The sequence below is a fragment of the Nerophis lumbriciformis genome, linkage group LG03 (assembly GCF_033978685.3).
Source record: "Nerophis lumbriciformis linkage group LG03, RoL_Nlum_v2.1, whole genome shotgun sequence".
NCBI lineage: Eukaryota > Metazoa > Chordata > Actinopteri > Syngnathiformes > Syngnathidae > Nerophis > Nerophis lumbriciformis.
Window position 1 is genome coordinate 5180535 of NC_084550.2, and position 23937 is coordinate 5204471.

General features: G+C 40.9%; 1 protein-coding gene across 1 annotated transcript in view; it reads left to right on the forward strand.

Moving 5' to 3' along the window:
• LOC133578132 (uncharacterized) overlaps positions 1-20253 on the forward strand; it is a 32214-nt gene extending 11961 nt beyond the window's left edge. Inside the window, exon 2 of the mRNA XM_061932312.2 lies at positions 18068-20253. Coding sequence (XP_061788296.1) covers positions 18068-19449 — 1382 coding nt within the window. The 3' untranslated portion in view covers positions 19450-20253. The remainder of the gene's footprint in view (positions 1-18067) is intronic.
• Positions 20254-23937: the final 3684 nt, after the last annotated feature.

Genomic DNA, 23937 nt, shown 5'->3' on the forward strand with positions numbered 1-23937 from the left:
GCACCAATTTATAAGACTGGAGACAAACATCAATTTACAAATTATAGACCTGTTTCTTTCCTTCCACAATTTTCTAAAATCATTGAAAAACTGTTCAATAACAGACTAGAGAGTTTCGCAAACAAAAATAGAATACTCGAAGAGAACCAATATGGATACAGAGCTACTGTTTCAACTTTGATGGCTTTAATTGAAATTACAGAAGAACTTACCAATGCAATAGATAGTAAAAAATGTGCGGCAGCAGTGTTTATGGATCTAAATCAAGCATTTGACACAATTAATCACAATATTTTAATTAAAAAACTAGAATGATATGGCATCAGAGGGTTAGTCTTTAACTGGATAAGAAGTTATCTAATGAACAGGAAACAATACGTGAAGCTAGGCGAATACACATCTACAACGCTAAATATATCCTGTGGTGTACCTCAGGGATCAATACTAGGACCTAAATTATTCAATCTCTATATAAATGACATTTGTAAAGCTACAAAAGATTTAAAGTTAGTATTATTTGCGGATGATACAACAGCGTTTTGTTCAGGAGAGAACACACCGAAGATGATACAAATAATAACAGAAGAAATGAACAAATTAAAAAGATGGTTTGACAAAAACAGACTATCGTTGAATCTCAGTAAAACTAAAATAATGCTATTTGGTAACAGTCGAAGAGAAAGTCAAACACAAATACAAATAGACGGAATAGAAATTGAAAGAGTAAATGAAACCAAATTTCTAGGTATAATGATTGATGATAAATTGAACTGGAAATCTCATGTATAAAAATATACAACATAAAGTAGCAAGAAACGCGTCAATAATGAATAAAGCAAAACATGTTCTAGACCAAAAATCACTTCATATTCTCTAAGGCTGAAACGACGCGTCGACGTCATCAATTACCGTATTTTCCGCACTATAAGGCGCACCGGATTATTAGCCGCACCTTCAATGAATGGCATATTTCATAACTTTGTCCACCAATAAGCCGCCCCGGACTATAAGCCGCGCCTACGCTGCGCTAAAGGGAATGTCAAAAAAACAGTCAGATAGGTCAGTCAAACTTTAATAATATATTAAAAACCAGCGTTCTAACAACTCTGTCCCAAAATGTACGCAAATGTGCAATCACAAACATAGTAAAATTCAAAATAGTGTAGAGCAATAGCAACATAATGTTGCTCGAACGTTAATGTCACAACACACAAAATAAACATAGCGCTCACCTTCTGAAGTTATTCTTCATTCGTAAATCCTTCGAATTCTTCGTCTTCGGTGTCCGAATTGAAAAGTTGCGCAAGCGTGGGATCCAAAATGGCCGGTTCCGTCTCGTCAAAGTCATCGGAGTCAGTGTCGCTGTTGTTGTCCAGTAGTTCTGTGAATCCTGCCTTCCGGAAAGCTCGGACCACAGTTGTGACCGAAATATCTGCCCAGGCATTTACGATCCACTGGCAAATGTTGGCGTATGTCGTCCGGCGCTGTCTGTCTGTCTTAGTGAAGGTGTGTTCGCCTTCGGTCATCCATTGTTCCCACGCCGTTCGCAGTCGTGATTTGAATGCCCTGTTGACACCAATATCCAGCGGTTGGAGTTCTTTGGTTAATCCACCCGGAATGACGGCGAGTGTTGTATTTGTGTGCTTCACTTGTTTTTTGACACCATCTGTGATGTGGGCGCGCATGGAGTCGTATATCAACATGGACGGAGCTGTGTGAAAAAAGCCACCCGGCCTCTTCGCGTAAACTTCCCTTAACCACTCGCTCATCTTTTCTTCATCCATCCATCCCTTCGAGTTAGCTTTTATGATGACGCCGGCTGGAAAGGTCTCTTTTGGCAAGGTCTTCCTTTTGAATATCACCATGGGTGGAAGTTAGCATGGCAAGCTAGAACCACAGTGAAGGATGACTTCTCATTCCCTGTGGTGCGAATATTCACCGTACGTGCTCCCGTTCCACAGTGCGGTTCACAGGAATATCAGTTGCTGTGAAATACGGTAGTAATCCGTGTGCGGATGGAGAGATTGCGTCTTTTTATGAACCGGATCCTTGTCGCTTAGTAGGAGCCATTTTGTGGTCTTTACAGATGTAAACAGGAAATGAAACGTACGGTGATATCCGCGCGTTTTTTCTTCTTCTTCCGGGGGCGGGTGGTTGCTTACAGTAGAAGAAGAAGCGCTTCCTGTTCTATGGGGGCGGGTGCTTACCTTGGCGGTTGCTTGCGTAGAAGAAGAAGCGCTTCCTGTTCTACCGGGAAAAAAGATGGCGGCTGTTTACCGAAGTTGCGAGATCGAAACTTTATGAAAATGAATCGTAATATTAATCCATATATAAAGCGCACCGGGTTAAAAGCCGCACTGTCAGCTTTTGAGTAAATTTGTGGTTTTTAGGTGCGGCTAATGGTGCGGAAAATACGGTACGTAAATATGTCGACGCCGTTTTTGTGCGTCGCATACTGTATTTCCTTGAATAGCCGCCAGGGCGCTAATTAATTTAAAACCTCTTCTCACTCCTGCGCTTACCAAAAGGCGTGGGGTAAATTTAGGCCTGCGCTTATAAATTTGAGTGATGTAAGGATACCATCATGAAAAGCACATTTAATTTAAATAATAGAAACGTTATTATGGTCTTACCTTTACTTATGAGTCCATGCGCAGCTGCTTCTGATCAAAAGCATCGATAACTTGTTTATAGAAGTCTTCCTTATCTTTCTTCAGTTTTAAAAGTCTCTCTGTCTCGATGGAGATATTCCTTTAAGTATTACCTCCTGCTTCAATTGAAAGTCCAGTTTAGAAAACTGTTTTATTTTAGATATGTAATCCTCCATGTTAAAAGTGCAAGCAAACGATCACTGCTCACTCTTGTGGCTTGTTGGCACCGGTCTTCTGCAGTACCAGTAGTTGCAAGAAGGATCACTAGCGCCCTCTACCACCAGGAGGCGGGAGTCATTTAATGACTCATATTTGACACACGCAGCTACGGTATATTAATAAAACATAGCTGCTTACTGTTCTTTTTAGCATATTCAATAGCTTGGACCTTAAATCCTACTGAATAGCTCTTAATCTTCTTCCCTTTATGCGATTTCAAATGATTGAAATCAGCCTCCTCCATTTTGAAAATGATGACAGGTGAAGTGTCACTCATGACGTGACGAGTTTGACCCGGCGAAAATTCCAGACATAAATAATAAAATTAATATTTTGCGAAACGAGTTTGATCCGGCGTTAATCCTGAGCTGGCAGTAAAGCCAAGCATGCGCTAATTATTTTGCGAAACGAGTTTGACCCGGCAGTAATTCGAGGCATGCGAATACTATATACCCGGCGCCAATTCAAGGAAATAATGTTTATCTTTATTTTTGCACATTTTAAAGCAAAATAAGCAATACTTTTACTTTTGAAATGCTTATACTATTGCAGAATATTAACATTTGCACTGTATATTTATTTTATATTTGCACATTAAAAAGTAAATAAGCTACTTTTAATTTTGTTAAATGTTAAAAGGTTTAAATGTTTACCTTGTTACAGAATATTTTGTCATGTTGTTGTCAATGTTGACTGAGTGGCCATACTTTTTTTTTTTTTTTGTAAATAAAAGCCATGCCTTTTGTTAAAACTGGTCTACATTTATTTTTTCATCTTCATTTTAAATAAAAAAAATAATCAGTAAAAGGAAAAATAATCTGTAGATTAATCGAAAAAAAATAATCTATAGATTAACCGATTAATCGAAAAAATAATCTATAGATTAATCGATAGAAAAATAATCGTTAGCTGCAGCCTTAATATTCTCTACTGCTCGCGAGTGTTACATATCTGAGTTACTGTGTAGAAATATGGGGAAATAACTAGAAAAGTACACTTCATTCACTAACTGTGTTACAAAAAAGATCAGTTATAATACCGTATTTTCCGCACTATAAGCCGCCCCGGGTTATTAGCCGCACCTTCAATGAATGGCATATTTCAAAACTTTGTCCACCTATAAGCCGCCCCGGACTATAAGCCGCGCCTACGCTGCGCTAAAGGGAATGTCAAAAAAACAGTCAGGTCAGTCAAACTTTAATAATATATTAAAAACCAGCGTTCTAACAACTCTGTCCCAAAATGTACGCAAATGTGCAATCACAAACATAGTAAAATTCAAAATAGTGCAGAGCAATAGTAACATAATGTTGCTCGAACGTTAATGTCACAACACACAAAATAAACATAGCGCTCACTTTCTGAAGTTATTCTTCATTCGTAAATCCTTCGAATTCTTCGTCTTCGGTGTCCGAATTGAAAAGTTGGGCAAATGTGGGATCCAAAATGGCCGGTTCCGTCGCGTCGAAGTCATCGGAGTCAGTGTCGCTGTTGTTGTCCAGTAGTTCTGTGAATCCTGCCTTCCGGAAAGCTCGGACCACAGTTGTGACCGAAATATCTGCCCAGGCATTTACGATCCACTGGCAGATGTTGGCGTATGTCGTCCGGCGCTGTCTGCCTGTCTTAGTGAAGGTGTGTTCGCCTTCGGTCATCCATTGTTCCCACGCAGTTAGCAGTCGTGATTTGAATGCCCTGTTGACACCAATATCCAGCAGTTGGAGTTCTTTGGTTAATCCACCCGGAATGACGGCGAGTGTTGTATTTGTGTGCTTCACTTGTTTTTTGACACCATCTGTGATGTGGGCGCGCATAGAGTCGTATATCAACATGGACGGAGCTGTGTGAAAAAAGCCACCCGGCCTCTTCGCGTAAACTTCCCTTAACCACTCGCTCATCTTTTCTTCATCCATCCATCCCTTCGAGTTAGCTTTTATGATGACGCCGGCTGGAAAGGTCTCTTTTGGCAAGGTCTTCCTTTTGAATATCACCATGGGTGGAAGTTTCAGGCCATTAGCATGGCAAGCTAGAACCACAGTGAAGGACGACTTCTCATTCCCTGTGGTGCGAATATTCACCGTACGTGCTCCCGTTGTATCCACAGTATCCACAGTGCGGTTCACAGGAATATCAGTTGCTGTGAAATAGTAATCCGTGTGAGGATGGAGAGATTGCGTCTTTTCATGAACCGGATCCTTGTCGCTTAGTAGGAGCCATTTTGTGGTCTTTACAGATGTACCGTATTTTCCGCACCATTAGCCGCACCTAAAAACCACAAATTTACTCAAAAGCTGACAGTGCGGCTTTTAACCCGGTGCGCTTTATATATGGATTAATATTACGATTCATTTTCATAAAGTTTCGATCTCGCAACTTCGGTAAACAGCCGCCATCTTTTTTCCCGGTAGAACAGGAAGCGCTTCTTCTTCTACGCAAGCAACCGCCAAGGTAAGCACCCGCCCCCATAGAACAGGAAGCGCTTCTTCTTCTACTGTAAGCAACCACCCGCCCCGGAAGAAGAAGAAGCACGCGGTGCATGCTGGGATATGTGACGTTTCATTTCCATTTGTGTGTTTATGTAAAGACCCCAAAATGGCTCCTATTAAGTGTGTTGTCTGTCTAATTATAAATAATGCAGACGAGGCGTGTTAACTGAGTTCTCAACGTTTACTCACAGCGTGCTCATAACCACATTCTAACTGCCAGCATACAACAACGCTTCTCAGGGCTACCGCGCATGCTCGTCACTATCGTTGCATGCTGGGTAGTGTAGTTGTTATATTTGCTAGCTCATAACATCACATTGAGAGACACGCTTACGCGCTTAATTCAATACTCGCCGTCATTCCGGGTGGATTGACAAAAGACCTCCAGCCGCTAGATATTGGTGTCAACAGGGCATTCGAAGCTAGACTGCTAACTGCGTGGGAACAATGGATGACGAAGGCGAACACACCTTCACTAAGAGGGAGGCAGCGCCGGACGACATTCGCCCAACTTTTCAATTCGGACACCGAAGGAGAAAAATTCGAGGGATTTATGAATGAAGAATAACTTCAGAAAGTGAGCGTTATGTTTATTTTGTGTGTTGTGACATTAACGTTCGAGCAACATTATGTTGCTATTGCTCTGCACTATTTTGAATTTTACTATGTTTGTGATTGCACATTTGCGTACATTTTGGGACAGAGTTGTTAGAACGCTGGTTTTTAATATATTATTAAAGTTTGACTGACCTATCTGACTGTTTTTTTGACATTCCCTTTAGCGCAGCGTAGGCGCGGCTTATAGTCCGGGGCGGCTTATTGGTGGACAAAGTTATGAAATATGCCATTCATTGAAGGTGCGGCTAATAATCCGGTGCGCCTTATAGTGCGGAAAATACGGTAAACAGGAAATGAAACGTACGGTAATATCCGCGCGCTTTTTCTTCTTCTACGCGGGCGGGTGGTTGCTTACAGTAGAAGAAGAAGCGCTTCCTGTTCTATGGGGGCGGGTGCTTACCTTGGCGGTTGCTTGCGTAGAAGAAGAAGCGCTTCCTGTTCTACCGGGAAAAAAGATGGCGGCTGTTTACCGTAGTTACGAGACCGAAACTTTATGAAAATGAATCTTAATATTTATCCATATATAAAGCGCACCGGGTTAAAAGCCGCACTGTCAGCTTTTGAGTAAATTTGTGGTTTTTAGGTGCGGCTAATGGTGCGGAAAATACGGTAATACATAATGTTGGATATAGAGAACATACAAACCAATCAAAGATACTGAAATTCCATGACATAGTGAATTTGCAAACAGCTAAAATTATACACAAAGCAAACTATAACCTGCTAGCCAAGAATATACAACAATTCTTCTCAAAAAAAGAGGAGAAATATAATCTTAGAGAAAAATGTAATTTAAAACATTTGTACGCACGTACAACACTTAAGACCTTCAGTATGTGGAATTAAATGATGGAATGGATTAAGCAAAGCAATCAAACAATGTACTAATATGATCCATACCTGCCAACTACTCCGGTTTTCCCGTAATTAGTACGGTTTTCATCAACCTATTCCGGGTTACGGTTGCAGTGATAAAAAATACGGTTTTTCATTAATTAAAAAAAATAATTTAAAAAAAAGTTTTATTCACGAAATCGCGTAACAACAATGACATTCGACCTGCTTACCTTAACTTCCTATCGAGCCATTCCGCGAGGCTATTTATAGCACCGCTGCCAAGCACGAGGCACCTGTTGTCATTGTTTCCAAACGAGCGAACGATCATGGAATCAGCCGGAGAAAAATCGCAAACGGGTCTTAAACCGAAAAGAAAACTGCAGTCATTCCGTGAAGAGAATTCAAAAGCCTATCCGGGAATAATTATCCGTTCCAAAAAGGGTGAAAACTACGCGAATTGCACCTTGTGCAGACAAGATTTTTCGATCGGACACGGAGGAATTAGCGATGTAAAAGACCACGTTGGGACAAAAAAACACAAGTCTAATGCCGTTGCTAGCGATACAAGTGGAAAACTTTCAACGTTTTTCGGATTTTAGCCACAAAAAGGTAATGACACCAATGTTATCTATTGGAATTGTTTAGTACTGTTAAAAGTGTTTATACTATTTATGCTTTCAAGTCCAAGTTGAAGAAATCTTGTTAAATGTTGACAGCATAACTACCAAAATACAGAAGTATGTCCTTAATATTTTTGCAGTGCTATTTCTGTTGAAAAGTCAAAATGATTACATTAGAGATGTGATGTGCCACTTTTCAAGTGTCTGATGGCTTCAATTCATTTTCATTAATTTTTCATATTTTGAATTCTTTTGAAAGGCTTACAAAAAAACTACATTTGAATTGTAATTCCATGCTATTGACAGGACTATTAATTTTAATGAAGTTAGCTTACCATGTTTACAGTATGATAATTGTGATAGCAATGTGAATTTTAGGCACAGAATATTTTTTACAATTGAACAAGGCAGTAGATTATACAAGCTTGGACAGAAAGTTAATAATGACACCAATTTTTTTTTTTTATGGAATGTTTAGTACTGTTTTACCATTTGTTTACTGTAAAAAGTGTTTATACTGTTTATACTTTCAATTAACAAATTGAAGTCTTGTGAAAGGTTGACAGGATAACTGGCATTAACTGTCAAAATAATTTCAAACTATTGAAGTTAGCTTACAGAATAAACATGTCAATCAACCCATATGATTTTTGCTGTAATATTTTTGTTTTGAAAAGTCACTGTGACTGATAGAAAAGTGATGGTTTTAGCAACATTTTAACCTGTCTGAATGCTAATAATCATTTTGCGTCGGGGGGCGAACCTGAACCCCCCACCAGGACTTTGTCCTGGACCTACCAGGGCCTGCGGCCCCTGGACCCTGGCTACTAGGTTTTTCTGATTTCAAAAGTTGGCAGGTATGATGATCCACTTCAAGAAACTCTTCAAACCTAAAGTGTTTACAAAGTACAAAGAAGAAGAACCATGATAAACATTCTAAATTTATTTCATCCATCCATTCATTCATTCTCAAAATAATTTTACTTATCTCATCATATGAAATATGACTTACTTCACCAATTATTATTCATTTATTTATTTTTACTGTGATTACTTATGGAGTATATTGTGAATAAATTGAGAACAGGAAGTGAACAAAAGTTTTAGCAACTGTTATGTACCGTATTTTCCGCACCATAAGGCGCCCTGGGTTATAAGCCGCGCCTTCAATGAACGGCATATTTCAAAACTTTGTCCACCTATAAGCCGCCCCGTGTTGTAAGCCGCATCTAACTGCGCTAAAGGAATGTCAAAAAAACAGTCAGATAGGTCAGTCAAACTTTAATAATATATTAAAAACCAGCGTTCTAACAACTCTGTTCACTCCCAAAATGTACGCAAATGTGCAATCACAAACATAGTAAAATTCAAAATAGTGCAGAGCAATAGCAACATAATGTTGCTCGAACGTTAATGTCACAACACACAAAATAAACATAACGCTCACTTTCTGAAGTTATTCTTCATTCATAAATCCCTCGAATTCTTCTCCTACGGTGTCCGAATTGAAAAGTTGGGCGAATGTGGGATCCAAAATGGCCGGCTCCGTCTCGTCGAAGTAATCGGAGTCAGTGTCGCTGTTGTCCAGCAGTTCTGTGAATCCTGCCTTCCGGAAAGCTCGGACCACAGTTGTGACCGAAATATCTGCCCAGGCATTTACGATCCATTGGCAGATGTTGGCGTATGTCGTCCGGCGCTGTCTCCCTGTCTTGGTGAACGTCACGTGTGTTCGCCTTCTGTCATCCACTGTTCCCACGCAGTTAGCAGTCTCGCTTCGAATGCTCTGTTGACACCAATATCTAGCGGCTGGAGGTCTTTTGTCAATCCACCCGGAATGACGGCGAGTATTGAATTAAGCGCGTAAGCGTGTCTCTCAATGTGCTGTTATGAGCTAGCAAATATAACAACTACACTACCCAGCATGCAACGATAGTTACGAGCATGCGCGGTAGCCCTGAGAAGCGTTGTTGTATGCTGGCAGTTAGAATGTGGTTATGAGCACGCTGTAAGTAAACGTTGAGAACTCAGTTAACACGCCTCGTCTGCATTATTTATAATTAGACAGACAACACACTTAATAGGAGCCATTTTGGGGTCTTTACATAAACACACAAATGGAAATGAAACGTCACATATCCCAGCATGCACCACGCGCTTCTTCTACGGGGAAAAAAGATGGCGGCTGTTTACCGTAGTTGCGAGACCTAAACTTTATGAAAATGAATCTTAATATTTATCCATATATAAAGCGCACCGGGTTATAAGGCGCACTGTCAGCTTTTGAGAAAATTTGTGGTTTTTAGGTGCGCCTTATAGTGCGGAAAATACGGTAATTTTGTTGTGATGCCCCGCTGAATGCATTAAACAATCAACTCAAGTTATGGAAAAAAAAATGCCAACATGGCACTGCCATATTTATTATTGAAGTCACAAAGTGCATTATTTGTTTTAACATGCCTCAAAACAGCAGCTTGGAATTTGGGACATGCTCTCCCTGAGAGAGCATGAGGAGGTTGAGGTGGAGGGGGGTGGTAGGGGGTGTATATTGTAGCATCCCGGAAGAGTTAGTGCTGCAAAGGGGTTCTGGGTATTTGTTCTGTTGTGTTTATGTTGTTATGGCGCCCCATAATACACCTGCTGTGAACCTGTTTTTATTTATTCTATTTTATTTATTTATTTTGTATCGTGTTCTGTTTGTGTTGTGTTGTGTTTGCTCGGTACTCGTATTACCTTTTAACCTGCCCATTGTACAGCACTTTGGCTACCCCTGTGGTAAATTTTAAATGTGCTTTATAAATAAAGTTGATTTGATTTACGGTGCAGATGTTCTCCCGAAATGTGTTTGTCATTCTTGTTTGGTGTGGATTCACAGGGGGGGCGCATATTTGTAACAGCGTTAAAGTTGTTTATACGGCCACCCTCAGTGTGACCTGTATGGCATTCACTTGTGTGTGTGAAAAGCCGTAGATATTATGTGATTGGACCGGCACACAAAGGCAGTGCCTTTAAGGTTTATTGGCGCTCTGTACCTCTCCCTACGTCCGTGTACACAGCAGCGTTTTAAAAAGTCATATTTTGTACTTTTTGAAACAGATACCATACCTGCCAACTACTCCGGTTTTCCCGTAATTAGTACGGTTTTCATCAACCTATTCCGGGTTACGGTTGCAGTGATAAAAAATACGGTTTTTCATTAATTAAATTATTTTTTTTTTTTTAAGTTTTATTCATGAAATCGCGTAACAACAATGACAATCGACTCTGCTTCCCGTAACTTCCTATCGAGCCATTCCGAATGCCACGAGCGAGGCTATTTATAGCACCGCTGCCAAGCAGTTGCCATTGTTTCCAAACGAGCGAACGATCATGGAATCAGCCGGAGAAAAATCGCAAACGAGTCTTAAACCGAAAAGAAAACTGCAGTCATTCCGTGAAGAATATTCAAAAGCCTATCCGGGAATAATTATCCGTTCCAAAAAGGGTGAAAACTACGCCAATTGCACCTTGTGCAGACAAGATTTTTCGATCGGACACGGAGGAATTAGCGATGTAAAAGACCACGTTGGGACAAAAAAAACACAAGTCTAATGCCGTTGCTAGCAATACAAGTGGAAAACTTTCAACGTTTTTCGTCGCCCAAACAGATTCTTTGGATGTGATAAATGCCGAAGTTTTTGGATTTTAGCCACAAAAAGGTAATGATTTTAGCCACAAAAAGGTAATGACACCAATGTTATCTATTGGAATTGTTTAGTACTGTTATACTGTTAAAAGTGTTTATACTATTTATGCTTTCAAGTCCAAGTTGAAGAAATCTTGTTAAATGTTGACAGCATAACTACCAAAATACAGAAGTATGTCCTTAATATTTTTGCAGTGCTATTTCTGTTGAAAAGTTCAAATGATTACATTAGAGATGTGATGTGCCATTTTTCAAGTGTCTGATGGCTTGAATTAATTTTCATTAATTTTTCATATTTTGAATTCTTTTGAAAGGCTTACAAAAAAACTACGTTTGAATTGTAATTCCATGCTATTGACAGGACTATTAATTTTAATGAAGTTAGCTTACCATGTTTACAGTATGATAATTGTGATAGAAATGTGAATTTTAGGCACAGAATATTTTTTACAATTGAACAAGGCAGTAGATTATACAAGCTTGGACAGAAAGTTAATAATGACACCAATTTTTTTTTTAATGGAATTGTTTAGTACTGTTTTACCATTTGTTTACTGTAAAAAGTGTTTATACTTTCAATTAACAAATTGAAGTCTTGTGAAAGGTTGACAGGATAACTGGCATTAACTGTCAAAATAAGTTCAAACTATTGAAGTTAGCTTACAGAATAAACATGTCAATCAACCCATATGATTTTTGCTGTAATATTTTTGTTTTGAAAAGTCACTGTGACTGATAGAAAAGTGATGGTTTTAGCAACATTTTAACCTGTCTGAATGCTAATACCGTATTTTCCGCACTATAAGCCGCCCCGGGTTATTAGCCGCACCATCAATGAATGGCATATTTCAAAACTTTGTCCACCTATAAGCCGCCCCGGACTATAAGCCGCGCCTACGCTGCACTAAAGGGAATGTCAAAAAAACAGTCAGATAGGTCAGTCAAACTTTAATAATATATTAAAAACCAGCGTTCTAACAACTCTGTTCACTCCCAAAATGTACGCAAATGTGCAATCACAAACATAGTAAAATTCAAAATAGTGCAGAGCAATAGCAACATAATGTTGCTCGAACGTTAATGTCACAACACACAAAATAAACATAGCGCTCACTTTCTGAAGTTATTCTTCATTCGTAAATCCTTCGTCTTCGGTGTCCGAAGTGAAAAGTTGGGCAAATGTGAGATCCAAAATGGCCGGTTCCGTCTCGTCGAAGTCATCGGAGTCAGTGTCACTGTTATCCAGCAGTTCTGTGAATCCTGCCTTCCGGAAAGCTCGGACCACAGTTGTGACCGAAATATCTGCCCAGGCATTTACGATCCACTGGCAGATGTTGGCGTCGTCTGGCGCTGCCTCCCTGTCTTAGTGAAGGTGTGTTCGCCTTCTGTCATCCATTGTTCCCACGCAGTTAGCAGTCTAGCTTCGAATGCCCTGTTGACACCAATATCTAGCGGCTGGAGGTCTTTTGTCAATCCACCCGGAATGACGGCGAGTATTGAATTAAGCGCGTAAGCGTGTCTCTTAGTGTGATGTTATGAGCTAGCAAATATAACAACTACACTACCCAGCATGCAACTATAGTTACGAGCATGCGCGGTAGCCCTGAGAAGCGTTGTTGTATGCTGGCAGTTAGAATGTGGTTATGAGCACGCTGTGAGTAAACGTTGAGAACTCAGTTAACACGCCTCGTCTGCATTATTTATAATTAGACAGACAACACACTTAATAGGAGCCATTTTGGGGTCTTTACATAAACACACAAATGGAAATGAAACGTCACATATCCCAGCATGCACCGCGCGCTTCTTCTACGGGGAAAAAAGATGGCGGCTGTTTACCGTAGTTGCGAGACCTAAACTTTATGAAAATTAATATGAATATTAACCCATATATAAGGCGCACCGGATTATAAGGCGCACTGTCAGCTTTTGAGAAAATGTGTGGTTTTTAGGTGCGCCTTATAGTGCGGAAAATACGGTAAAAGAAAAGGGGTAGGATTAAATAAGCTCTGCTTCTTCCTACTCCTTTTCGAACATGTTGAAAAGAGAAACTGGAAATTGTGATGTATCATGTTGTATGCACGCATGTTCCAAATAAACTCAAACTCAACTCAACTCCCGTTGTGTCAGTCGCGTCTTTTGTGGCTTAAAGTAGTGTTTTTCCGCTTTGTGTTATTGTGTTGTTTGTCTTTGCTGTGGCTTTTTGCAATTGTGCTGTCGCTGAAAGTTGTTGTGTTGTGATTAATGTTAGTGTCTTGTGACGTTTGCGTTGATTATGACCTTTCTCGACCACCGTAGCTAGCAGCCATTTTTGTTTTGATGACCTCACAGACGGGGAAATAGACTTGGCCTTTAGGAATTAGCGATGTAAAAGACCACGTTGGGACAAAAAAACACAAGTCTAATGCCGTTGCTAGCGATACAAGTGGAAAACTTTCAACGTTTTTCGTCGCCCAAACAGATTCTTTGGATGTGATAAATGCCGAAGTTTTTGGATTTTAGCCACAAAAAGGTAATGATTTTAGCCACAAAAAGGTAATGACACCAATGTTATCTATTGGAATTGTTTAGTACTGTTATACTGTTAAAAGTGTTTGTACTATTTATGCTTTCAAGTCCAAGTTGAAGAAATCTTGTTAAATGTTGACAGCATAACTACCAAAATACAGAAGTATGTCCTTAATATTTTTGCAGTGCTATTTCTGTTGAAAAGTTCAAATGATTACATTAGAGATGTGATGTGCCACTTTTCAAGTGTCTGATGGCTTGAATTAATTTTCATTAATTTTTCATATTTTGAATTCTTTTGAAAGGCTTACAAAAAAACTACGTTTGAATTGTAATTCCATGCTATTGACAGGACTATTAATTTTAATGAAGTTAGCTTACCATGTTTACAGTATGATAATTGTGATAGAAATGTGAATTTTAGGCACAGAATATTTTTTACAATTGAACAAGGCAGTAGATTATACAAGCTTGGACAGAAAGTTAATAATGACACCAATTTTTTTTTTAATGGAATTGTTTAGTACTGTTTTACCATTTGTTTACTGTAAAAAGTGTTTATACTTTCAATTAACAAATTGAAGTCTTGTGAAAGGTTGACAGGATAACTGGCATTAACTGTCAAAATAATTTCAAACTATTGAAGTTAGCTTACAGAATAAACATGTCAATCAACCCATATGATTTTTGCTGTAATATTTTTGTTTTGAAAAGTCACTGTGACTGATAGAAAAGTGATGGTTTTAGCAACATTTTAACCTGTCTGAATGCTAATACCGTATTTTCCGCACTATAAGCCGCCCCGGGTTATTAGCCGCACCTTCAATGAATGGCATATTTCAAAACTTTGTCCACCTATAAGCCGCCCCGGACTATAAGCCGCGCCTACGCTGCACTAAAGGGAATGTCAAAAAAACAGTCAGATAGGTCAGTCAAACTTTAATAATATATTAAAAACCAGCGTTCTAACAACTCTGTTCACTCCCAAAATGTACGCAAATGTGCAATCACAAACATAGTAAAATTCAAAATAGTGCAGAGCAATAGCAACATAATGTTGCTCGAACGTTAATGTCACAACACACAAAATAAACATAGCGCTCACTTTCTGAAGTTATTCTTCATTCGTAAATCCTTCGTCTTCGGTGTCCGAAGTGAAAAGTTGGGCAAATGTGAGATCCAAAATGGCCGGTTCCGTCTCGTCGAAGTCATCGGAGTCAGTGTCACTGTTATCCAGCAGTTCTGTGAATCCTGCCTTCCGGAAAGCTCGGACCACAGTTGTGACCGAAATATCTGCCCAGGCATTTACGATCCACTGGCAGATGTTGGCGTCGTCTGGCGCTGCCTCCCTGTCTTAGTGAAGGTGTGTTCGCCTTCTGTCATCCATTGTTCCCACGCAGTTAGCAGTCTAGCTTCGAATGCCCTGTTGACACCAATATCTAGCAGCTGGAGGTCTTTTGTCAATCCACCCGGAATGACGGCGAGTATTGAATTAAGCGCGTAAGCGTGTCTCTTAATGTGATGTTATGAGCTAGCAAATATAACAACTACACTACCCAGCATGCAACGATAGTGACGAGCATGCGCGGTAGCCCTGAGAAGCGTTGTTGTATGCTGGGAGTTAGAATGTGGTTATGAGCACGCTGTGAGTAAACGTTGAGAACTCAGTTAACACGCCTCGTCTGCATTATTTATAATTAGACAGACAACACACTTAATAGGAGCCATTTTGGGGTCTTTACATAAACACACAAATGGAAATGAAACGTCACATATCCCAGCATGCACCGCGCGCTTCTTCTTCTTCCGGGGGCGGGTGGTTGCTTACAGTACAAGAAGAAGCGCTTCCTGTTCTATGGGGGCGGGTGCTTACCTTGGCGGTTGCTTGCGTAGAAGAAGAAGCGCTTCCTGCTCTACCGGGAAAAAAGATGGCGGCTGTTTACCGAAGTTGCGAGAACAAAACTTTATGAAAATGAATCTTAATATTTATCCATATATAAAGCGCACCGGGTTAAAAGCCGCACTGTCAGCTTTTGAGTAAATTTGTGGTTTTTAGGTGCGGCTAATGGTGCGGAAAATACGGTAATCATTTTGCGTCGGGGGGGCGAAGCTGAACCCCCCACCAGGACTTTGTCCTGGACCTACCGGGGGCCTGCGGCCCCTGGACCCTGGTTACTAGGTTTTTCTGATTTCAAAAGTTGGCAGGTATGCAAGTATGAATTGCATTCACTTGTGTGTGTGTGAAAAGCCGTAGATATTATGTGATTGGACCGGCACACAAAGGCAGTGCCTTTAAGGTTTATTGACGCTCTGTACCTCTCCCTACGTCCGTGTACACAGCAGCGTTTTAAAAAGTCATATTTTTTACTTCTTGAAACAGATACTGATAATTTCCGATATTATCGGCCGAAATTATCGGATATCTCTACTATGCACACATTAGAGATGCGCGGTTTGCGGACACAACCGCGGAGTCCGCGGATTATCCGCGGATCGGGCGGATGAAATTAAAAAAACTAAGATTTTATCCGCTCGCGGGTCGGGTCGGGCGGATTAATTTTTTTTGTATTTTTTTTTTTTGCGGGTGGCAGTTAAACCAATTCGGAAATATATATACATAGTTAAATGTTGTTACCCACATACGAAAAACGAGCAGGCACCTGCTGCATATGCCACAACAGAAGAAAAAAAAAGAAAAGAGATGGACACTTTTACGGAGCGGAGAAGGGACGCCTCGCCGGGGTCCGGGACCGAGGCCCCTTCCCCCGAGAGGGCCCCACCGGGAGCCGTAGCTGAGGCGATCCGCGAGAAGGGCCCGACGCACGTCCAGGGTCACTACCGCGCCCACCGCACCGACACCCCGCCTCGTCCGCTTTCGCCGCGGCCGGCGTCACGCGCAGCAGGTAAGCAGCTTACCTGCCCGCCACCCCCGTGGCCGGGGGCTCGTAACATGGGTCACTCCGCGCGCTCCGCCCGCGCAGCTTACCTGCTTGCCACCCCTGTTGCCGGGGGCGCGTAACAGGGGTCACTCCGCGCGTAGTGCGCTCATGAAAGGGGTGGGGCTCACCCTGGTTGATATAGAGAGCAGGACGGTGGCCATGGAAGTCGGAACCCGCTAAGGAGTGTGTAACAACCCACCTGCCGAATCAACTAGCCCTGAAAATGGATGGCGCTGGAGCGTGGGCCCATATCTGGCCGTCGCCGGCAGCGAGACGCGCTTGGAGGTGCGCTCAGCGCGGGTCCCATATGATTGCGCACTGGTGTGCGTCTGGGTCGTGACAGCGTGGCACGCGAATGTCTGTGCATTGGATCAGTCTCCTTTCTTTAACAGGCAAAAGCTTTATAACCTCACCATACCTGCCAACTTTTAAATCAGAAAAACCTAGTAGCCAGGGTCCAAGGGCCGCAGGCCCCGGTAGGTCCAGGACAAAGTCCTGGTGGAGGGTTCAGGGCTTCGCCCCCCGACGCAAAATGACTATTAGCATTCAGACAGGTTAAAATGTTGCTAAAACCATCACTTTTCTATCAGTCACAGTGACTTTTCAAAATAAAAAATATTACAGCAAAAATCATATGGGTTGATTGACATGTTTATTCTGTAAGCTAACTTCAATAGTTTGAAATTATTTTGACAGTTAATGCCAGTTATCCTGTCAACCTTTCACAAGACTTCAATTTGTTAATTGAAAGTATAAATAGTATAAACACTTTTTACAGTATGTCGTGCTGTGAAATACAGCCGACAGGATTGCGCATGCATGGTGCAGGAGAACAAAGGACTTCTTTCATTTAAGGTTTGTGATAAACCATCAAACTCATTCGTTAAAAGGACTCTATAGTAATATAAAGCGAATTTTTCTGGACATTATCATGCAAGAAAAGTTTATTTTTGGGATCGCGATCACCGCGTAATGATTTTTAAAGGTTGCATTACATTATTAACTGTCCCATGTGATCAGCCAGTGCGATTGGAAGTCCATGCTCAATTATTGCCTCCGTAAATAAAACTTCGGCATTTATCACATCCAAAGAATCTGTTTGGGCGACGAAAAACGTTGAAAGTTTTCCACTTGTATCGCTAGCAACGGCATTAGACTTGTGTTTTTTTGTCCCAACGTGGTCTTTTACATCGCTAATTCCTCCGTGTCCGATCGAAAAATCTTGTCTGCACAAGGTGCAATTCGCGTAGTTTTCACCCTTTTTTTTAATTTTTTTATTAATATTAGATATATAACAACGGGCGGATGGTGGGCGGGTGCAGTTCTGCTCAAACGTTACATCGGGTGGATGGCGGATGGTTGACGACTTTCTGACGCGGTTGCGGATGAAATAATTGCCTATCCGCGCATCTCTAGCACACATACAGTACATAGAATAAAATGTTTAGTGAATTCCAGGAGTAACATCAGAAGGATCATGTCTGAGCTAAAGTGTGTTTGTGTCCTGCAGACGTCCATCAAGAAGAACATTCCCCTCAGACGCAAGGGATCTCCACTTTGAAGCAGGAGAGTAACCATTTCCTCCACGTTAACGAGGTAAAGAAAGAACCCTGCGTCACTCAGGGTGAGTGTCTTCTCGGGCCGAAGGAGGCCGATGCCACCGAGTTGCCACTGACTGTTGACACTGTGAAGACTGAAGACCATAAAGACAAACCACAAGACCAGCAGCTGATTGGTCATCAAGAAGAACATTCCCCTCAGCCGCAAGGGGGGATCTCCACCCTAAAGCAGGCGAATCCGCATTTCCTCCACGTAAAAAAGGAAGAGGAGGAACTGCGGATCATGCCGGAGAGAAAATATCGTCTACGGTCGGAGGAGGCTGATCCCGCCAAGTTGCCCCTGACTGTCGTCTCTGAAAAGACTGAAGACTATAAAGACAAACTCTTAGCTCCACTGTCAGATAGTGAGGCTGAAGACTTGGTTGAAGAACCTTCCAGCAGCGATACAGGCTGCGAAGATGATGCGAGGGACAACAAAAAGAAGACCGGAAAAAAATGTTTTACCTGCTCAGTTTGTGCCAAAAGCTTTAGTCAAAAGGCATATTTGACTCGGCACATGACAACACACACAGGTGAAAAACCATTTGGTTGTTCATTCTGCAGTAAAAAATACAGTCAGAAGGCAAATATGGTGAAACACATGAATAGACACACGGGAGAAAAGCTCTTTATTTGTTCATTTTGTGGCAAAAGCTTCTTTGAAAAGAGAGATATGGAAAGACACGCGAGGATACACACAGGAGAAAAACCCTACAGTTGCTCTGAATGTGGCAAAAGTTTCACTCAGAAGGGAACTATGGTAATACACATGAGCACGCACACCGGAGAAAAACAATTCACTTGTTCAGTTTGTGGGAAAAGATTCAATCTGAAATCAATGATGGTGCGACACATGAACACACACACGGGAGAAAAAGCCTTTAGTTGTTCGGTTTGTAGTAAAAGGTTCATAAAAAAGACAGACGTGGGAAGACACATGAGAACGCACACAGGAGAAAAACCCTTCAGTTGCTCCGTCTGTAGGAAACGATTCACTCAAAAGGAAACTATGGTAACACACATGAGAACACACACAGGAGAAAAACAATTTATTTGTTCAGTTTGCGGGAAAGGATACACTCAAAAGTCCATTATGGTGCGACACATGAAAACGCACACTGGAGAAAAACCCTATGGTTGTTCCATTTGCGGTAAAAGATTCTTGAAAAAGACCGATATGGTAAGACACATGAGGACACACACAGGTGAAAAACCGTTTAGTTGTTCAGTTTGTGGCAAAAGCTACGTTGAAAAGAGAGATATGATCATGCACATGAGTAAGCACTCAGCTTAATGACCCCTTTGGTTGCGCAGTATTAAAGGAGCCATATGTAATAATCTGGCCAGAAATGGTACTGCAATTACAATCAACATTCTGTAGTCCCCTCCCCCTCCCCCTGACTGAGGTTGCCAGATACGCTGCCGAATCCAGCTCGATTGACTGGGCTAGCAGTCCATTTTTGCGCTAAAAGATCGTCAAATAGTAGAAGTAAAAAGTGTCATATGTGAGAAGACGCTTAAAAAATGATCTGCTGTATGTATATTACCAGAATCTCCCAGGATTTAATTGCGTAACTGATTGGCTGGTGACAACATAAATGTGGACTTATTCCTCTACTTCCTTTTGGAATACAGAAGTGTACATCAGTGATCATGGAATTGTCTTTGTTCCGTGACAATGTTTTAGTGTTGTACATGCACACAAAAGGCCCGATTTACCAAAGGTTTGCTGGCACTAAAACACGTGCAAAGCTGATCTACTAAACATGTGCAAAGTGAATCGCGTCTGTTAAGTGAGCGGAATAGGGCTCGCAATCCATTTAGCGTCTCGGTCTTTCTTAATATGCAGAATAAATGTCGATTATCCGAACGCCTACAACACCAGGAGGGTTTGATTCAGATTTTTATTAAGGATCCGCATTAGCTGGTTGCCACAACAACCCACTAGTCTTCCTGGGGTCCACAAACTCAATACAACCACAAGTAAAACATATAATTACATACCTGCCAACTACTCCGGTTTTCCCGTAATTAGTACGGTTTTCATCAACCAATTCCGGGTTACGGTTGCAGTGATAAAAAATAAGTTTTTTCATTACCGTATTTTCCGCACCATAAGGCGCCCTGGGTTAAAAGCCGCGCCTTCAATGAACGGCATATTTCAAAACTTTGTCCACCAATAAGCCGCCCCGTGTTGTAAGCCGCATCTAACTGCGCTAAAGGAATGTCAAAAAAACAGTCAGATAGGTCAGTCAAACTTTAATAATATATTAAAAACCAGCGTTCTAACAACTCTGTTCACTCCCAAAATGTACGCAAATGTGCAATCACAAACATACGTATATCAACATGGACAGAGCTGCGTGAAAAAAGCCACCCGGCCTCTTCGCGTAAACTTAAACTTACCTTAACCACTCGCTCATCTTTTCTTCATCCATCCCTTCGAGTTAGCTTTTATGATGACGCCGGCTGGAAAGGTCTCTTTTGGCAAGGTCTTCCTTTTGAATATCACCATGGGTGGAAGTTAGCATGGCAAGCTAGAACCACAGTGAAGGATGACTTCTCATTCCCTGTGGTGCGAATATTCACCGTACGTGCTCCCGTTGTATCCACAGTGCGGTTCACAGGAATATCAGTTGCTGTGAAATACGGTAGTAATCCGTGTGCGGATGGAGAGATTGCGTCTTTTCATGAACCGGAAACCTGTCGCTTAGTAGGAGCCATTTTGTGGTCTTTACAGATGTAAACAGGAAATGAAACGTACGGTGATATCCGCGCGTTTTTTCTTCTTCTTCCGGGGGCGGGTGGTTGCTTACAGTAGAAGAAGAAGCGCTTCCTGTTCTATGGGGGCGGGTGCTTACCTTGGCGGTTGCTTGCGTAGAAGAAGAAGCGCTTCCTGTTCTACCGGGAAAAAAGATGGCGGCTGTTTACCGTAGTTGCGAGATCGAAACTTTATGAAAATGAATCTTAATATTTATCCATATATAAAGCGCACCGGGTTAAAAGCCGCACTGTCAGCTTTTGAGTAAATTTGTGGTTTTTAGGTGCGGCTAATGGTGCGGAAAATACGGTAATTAAAAAAAATATATTTTTTTTAAGTTTTATTCACGAAATCGCGTAACAACAATGACAGTCGACACTGCTTCCCGTAACTTCCTTTCGAGCCATTCCGAATGCCATGCGCGAGGCTATTTATAGCACCGCTGCCAAGCACGAGGCACCAGTTGCCATTGTTTCCAAACGAGCGAACGATCATGGAATCAGCCGGAGAAAAATCGCAAACGAGTCTTAAACCGAAAAGAAAACTGCAGTCATTCCGTGAAGAATATTCAAAAGCCTATCCGGGAATAATTATCCGTTCCAAAAAGGGTGAAAACTACGCGAATTGCACCTTGTGCAGACAAGATTTTTCGATCGGACACGGAGGAATTAGCGATGTAAAAGACCACGTTGGGACAAAAAAACACAAGTCTAATGCCGTTGCTAAATTTGGATTTTAGCCACAAAAAGGTAATGACACCAATGTTATCTATTGGAATTGTTTAGTACTGTTATACTGTTAAAAGTGTTTATACTATTTATGCTTTCAAGTCCAAGTTGAAGAAATCTTGTTAAATGTTGACAGCATAACTACCAAAATACAGAAGTATGTCCTTAATATTTTTGCAGTGCTATTTCTGTTGAAAAGTTCAAATGATTACATTAGAGATGTGATGTGCCACTTTTCAAGTGTCTGATGGCTTCAATTCATTTTCATTAATTTTTCATATTTTGAATTCTTTTGAAAGGCTTACAAAAAAACTACATTTGAATTGTAATTCCATGCTATTGACAGGACTATTAATTTTAAAGAAGTTAGCTTACCATGTTTACAGTATGATAATTGTGATAGAAATGTGAATTTTAGGCACAGAATATTTTATACAATTGAACAAGGCAGTAGATTATACAAGCTTGGACAGAAAGTTAATAATGACACCAATTTTTTTTTTTTATGGAATTGTTTAGTACTGTTTTACCATTTGTTTACTGTAAAAAGTGTTTATACTGTTTATACTTTCAATGAACAAATTGAAGTCTTGTGAAAGGTTGACAGGATAACTGGCATTAACTGTCAAAATAATTTCAAACTATTGAAGTTAGCTTACAGAATAAACATGTCAATCAATCATAATATTTTTGTTTTGAAAAGTCACTGTGACTGATAGAAAAGTGATGGTTTTAGCAACATTTTAACCTGTCTGAATGCAATCAATCATTTTGCGTTTGGACCCTGGCTACTAGGTTTTTCTGATTTCAAAAGTTGGCAGGTATGTAATTATAACTACACAATACAGAAACAAATAAAAGCATCAACAAGCAAACAATTTACAGTCACTGAATAATAATTACCATATAAATATAACTACACGATACACGGCAGACAATAATTATATTGTCTGCCGTCTCAGGGCATTCAATCAATCGCAACTGGACTGTTGCGGCTATAAGTTGAATGTCACAGATGAACAACTTCTCGTTTTATGGCCACGGCCTTCTATTAACCAGGTGAGAGGCATGATTTCTAATCGAGAGTTAACTTTCACCATCTTCCGAGGCGATCGCGATGCAGCAGCTCAGTATGTCAATACGTCAAGCTGCACAAGCTCGCTCTTTGGTCACGGCGTGGGCTAAAAATATTTGGCCTGCGTTAGCGGCGAGCGCTTTTAATAACAATATCTCTTATGCTTGATTAATAGTCAGGTTACGAGAAAGTAAACAAAGTATTGTTGGCGTTTTTTTCTGATGCATTTTTAGAGTGATTTAGAGGCAGAATTGATTTTTCCCACGATCGGCATTGTTAGCCACCGAATACGTGCTAATTATTACAAATTAAAATGCAAAAAAATATTTTATTAAAGAGAAGATGAACATATGATACAGCGCACCATTCTGATTCATCAACACTCACCACCGTTTTGTAAGCACTATTTAGTTTTTATTTAGCACCTCTGAAAAGTACGTGCAAACTGACAGTTATAGTACGCACTGAGATAAAACAAATATCAGACATCAGCAACATCCTTTCATAATTTTATAGCCGCATGCTTGGTGAGTTAAGGGGCGAATCCAACTGATGCGTTTTGGTGTGTTTTTTTAATGGTGTACATTTTTTCACTGAGCTATATATTATTACCATATCTCCTATTAGGAAACACTTTTTGCTGTAGGCATTTTTTTTAATCTTGAGCACAGTAATTGCAGCTTCTCTCGCGTTTATTAAAAAAAAAAAAAAAAAAAAGTGGGTTTCAATTAGGGATGTCCCGATCCGATATTTGGATCGGATCGGCTGCCGATATTTGCCAAAAATTGCGTATCGGCAAGGCATGGGAAAATGCCGATCCAGATCCAGTTAAAAAAAAACCTCCGGTCCGTGTTTTCCAACGCACCGATTTAAATAATACATTCCACTTTTCTGCTGCTCCGTAAGTTCCGTTCCGCATTTTCCAGCACACCTTCAACACATCCACAATTGTCACGCAGTTGCTTTTAGCTGCTGGCATTACATGACAGGCTCTTCTCACTCTTTCCTGTGTCTCCCTCTCACAGACAGACAAGCGCACCTTCTTACACACGTCACATACTGTCACGTCATACGTCACATACTGTCACGTCATACGTCACATACGTATACGTCCTCTCCCAGCAGAGAGGTAGCAGCATGGCTAACGTTAGCTGTGATGCTAGCGCAGCCGTGCGAACAACGCTCCCTCTAAGGTGCTCGCATATCAAACTCTTTTGG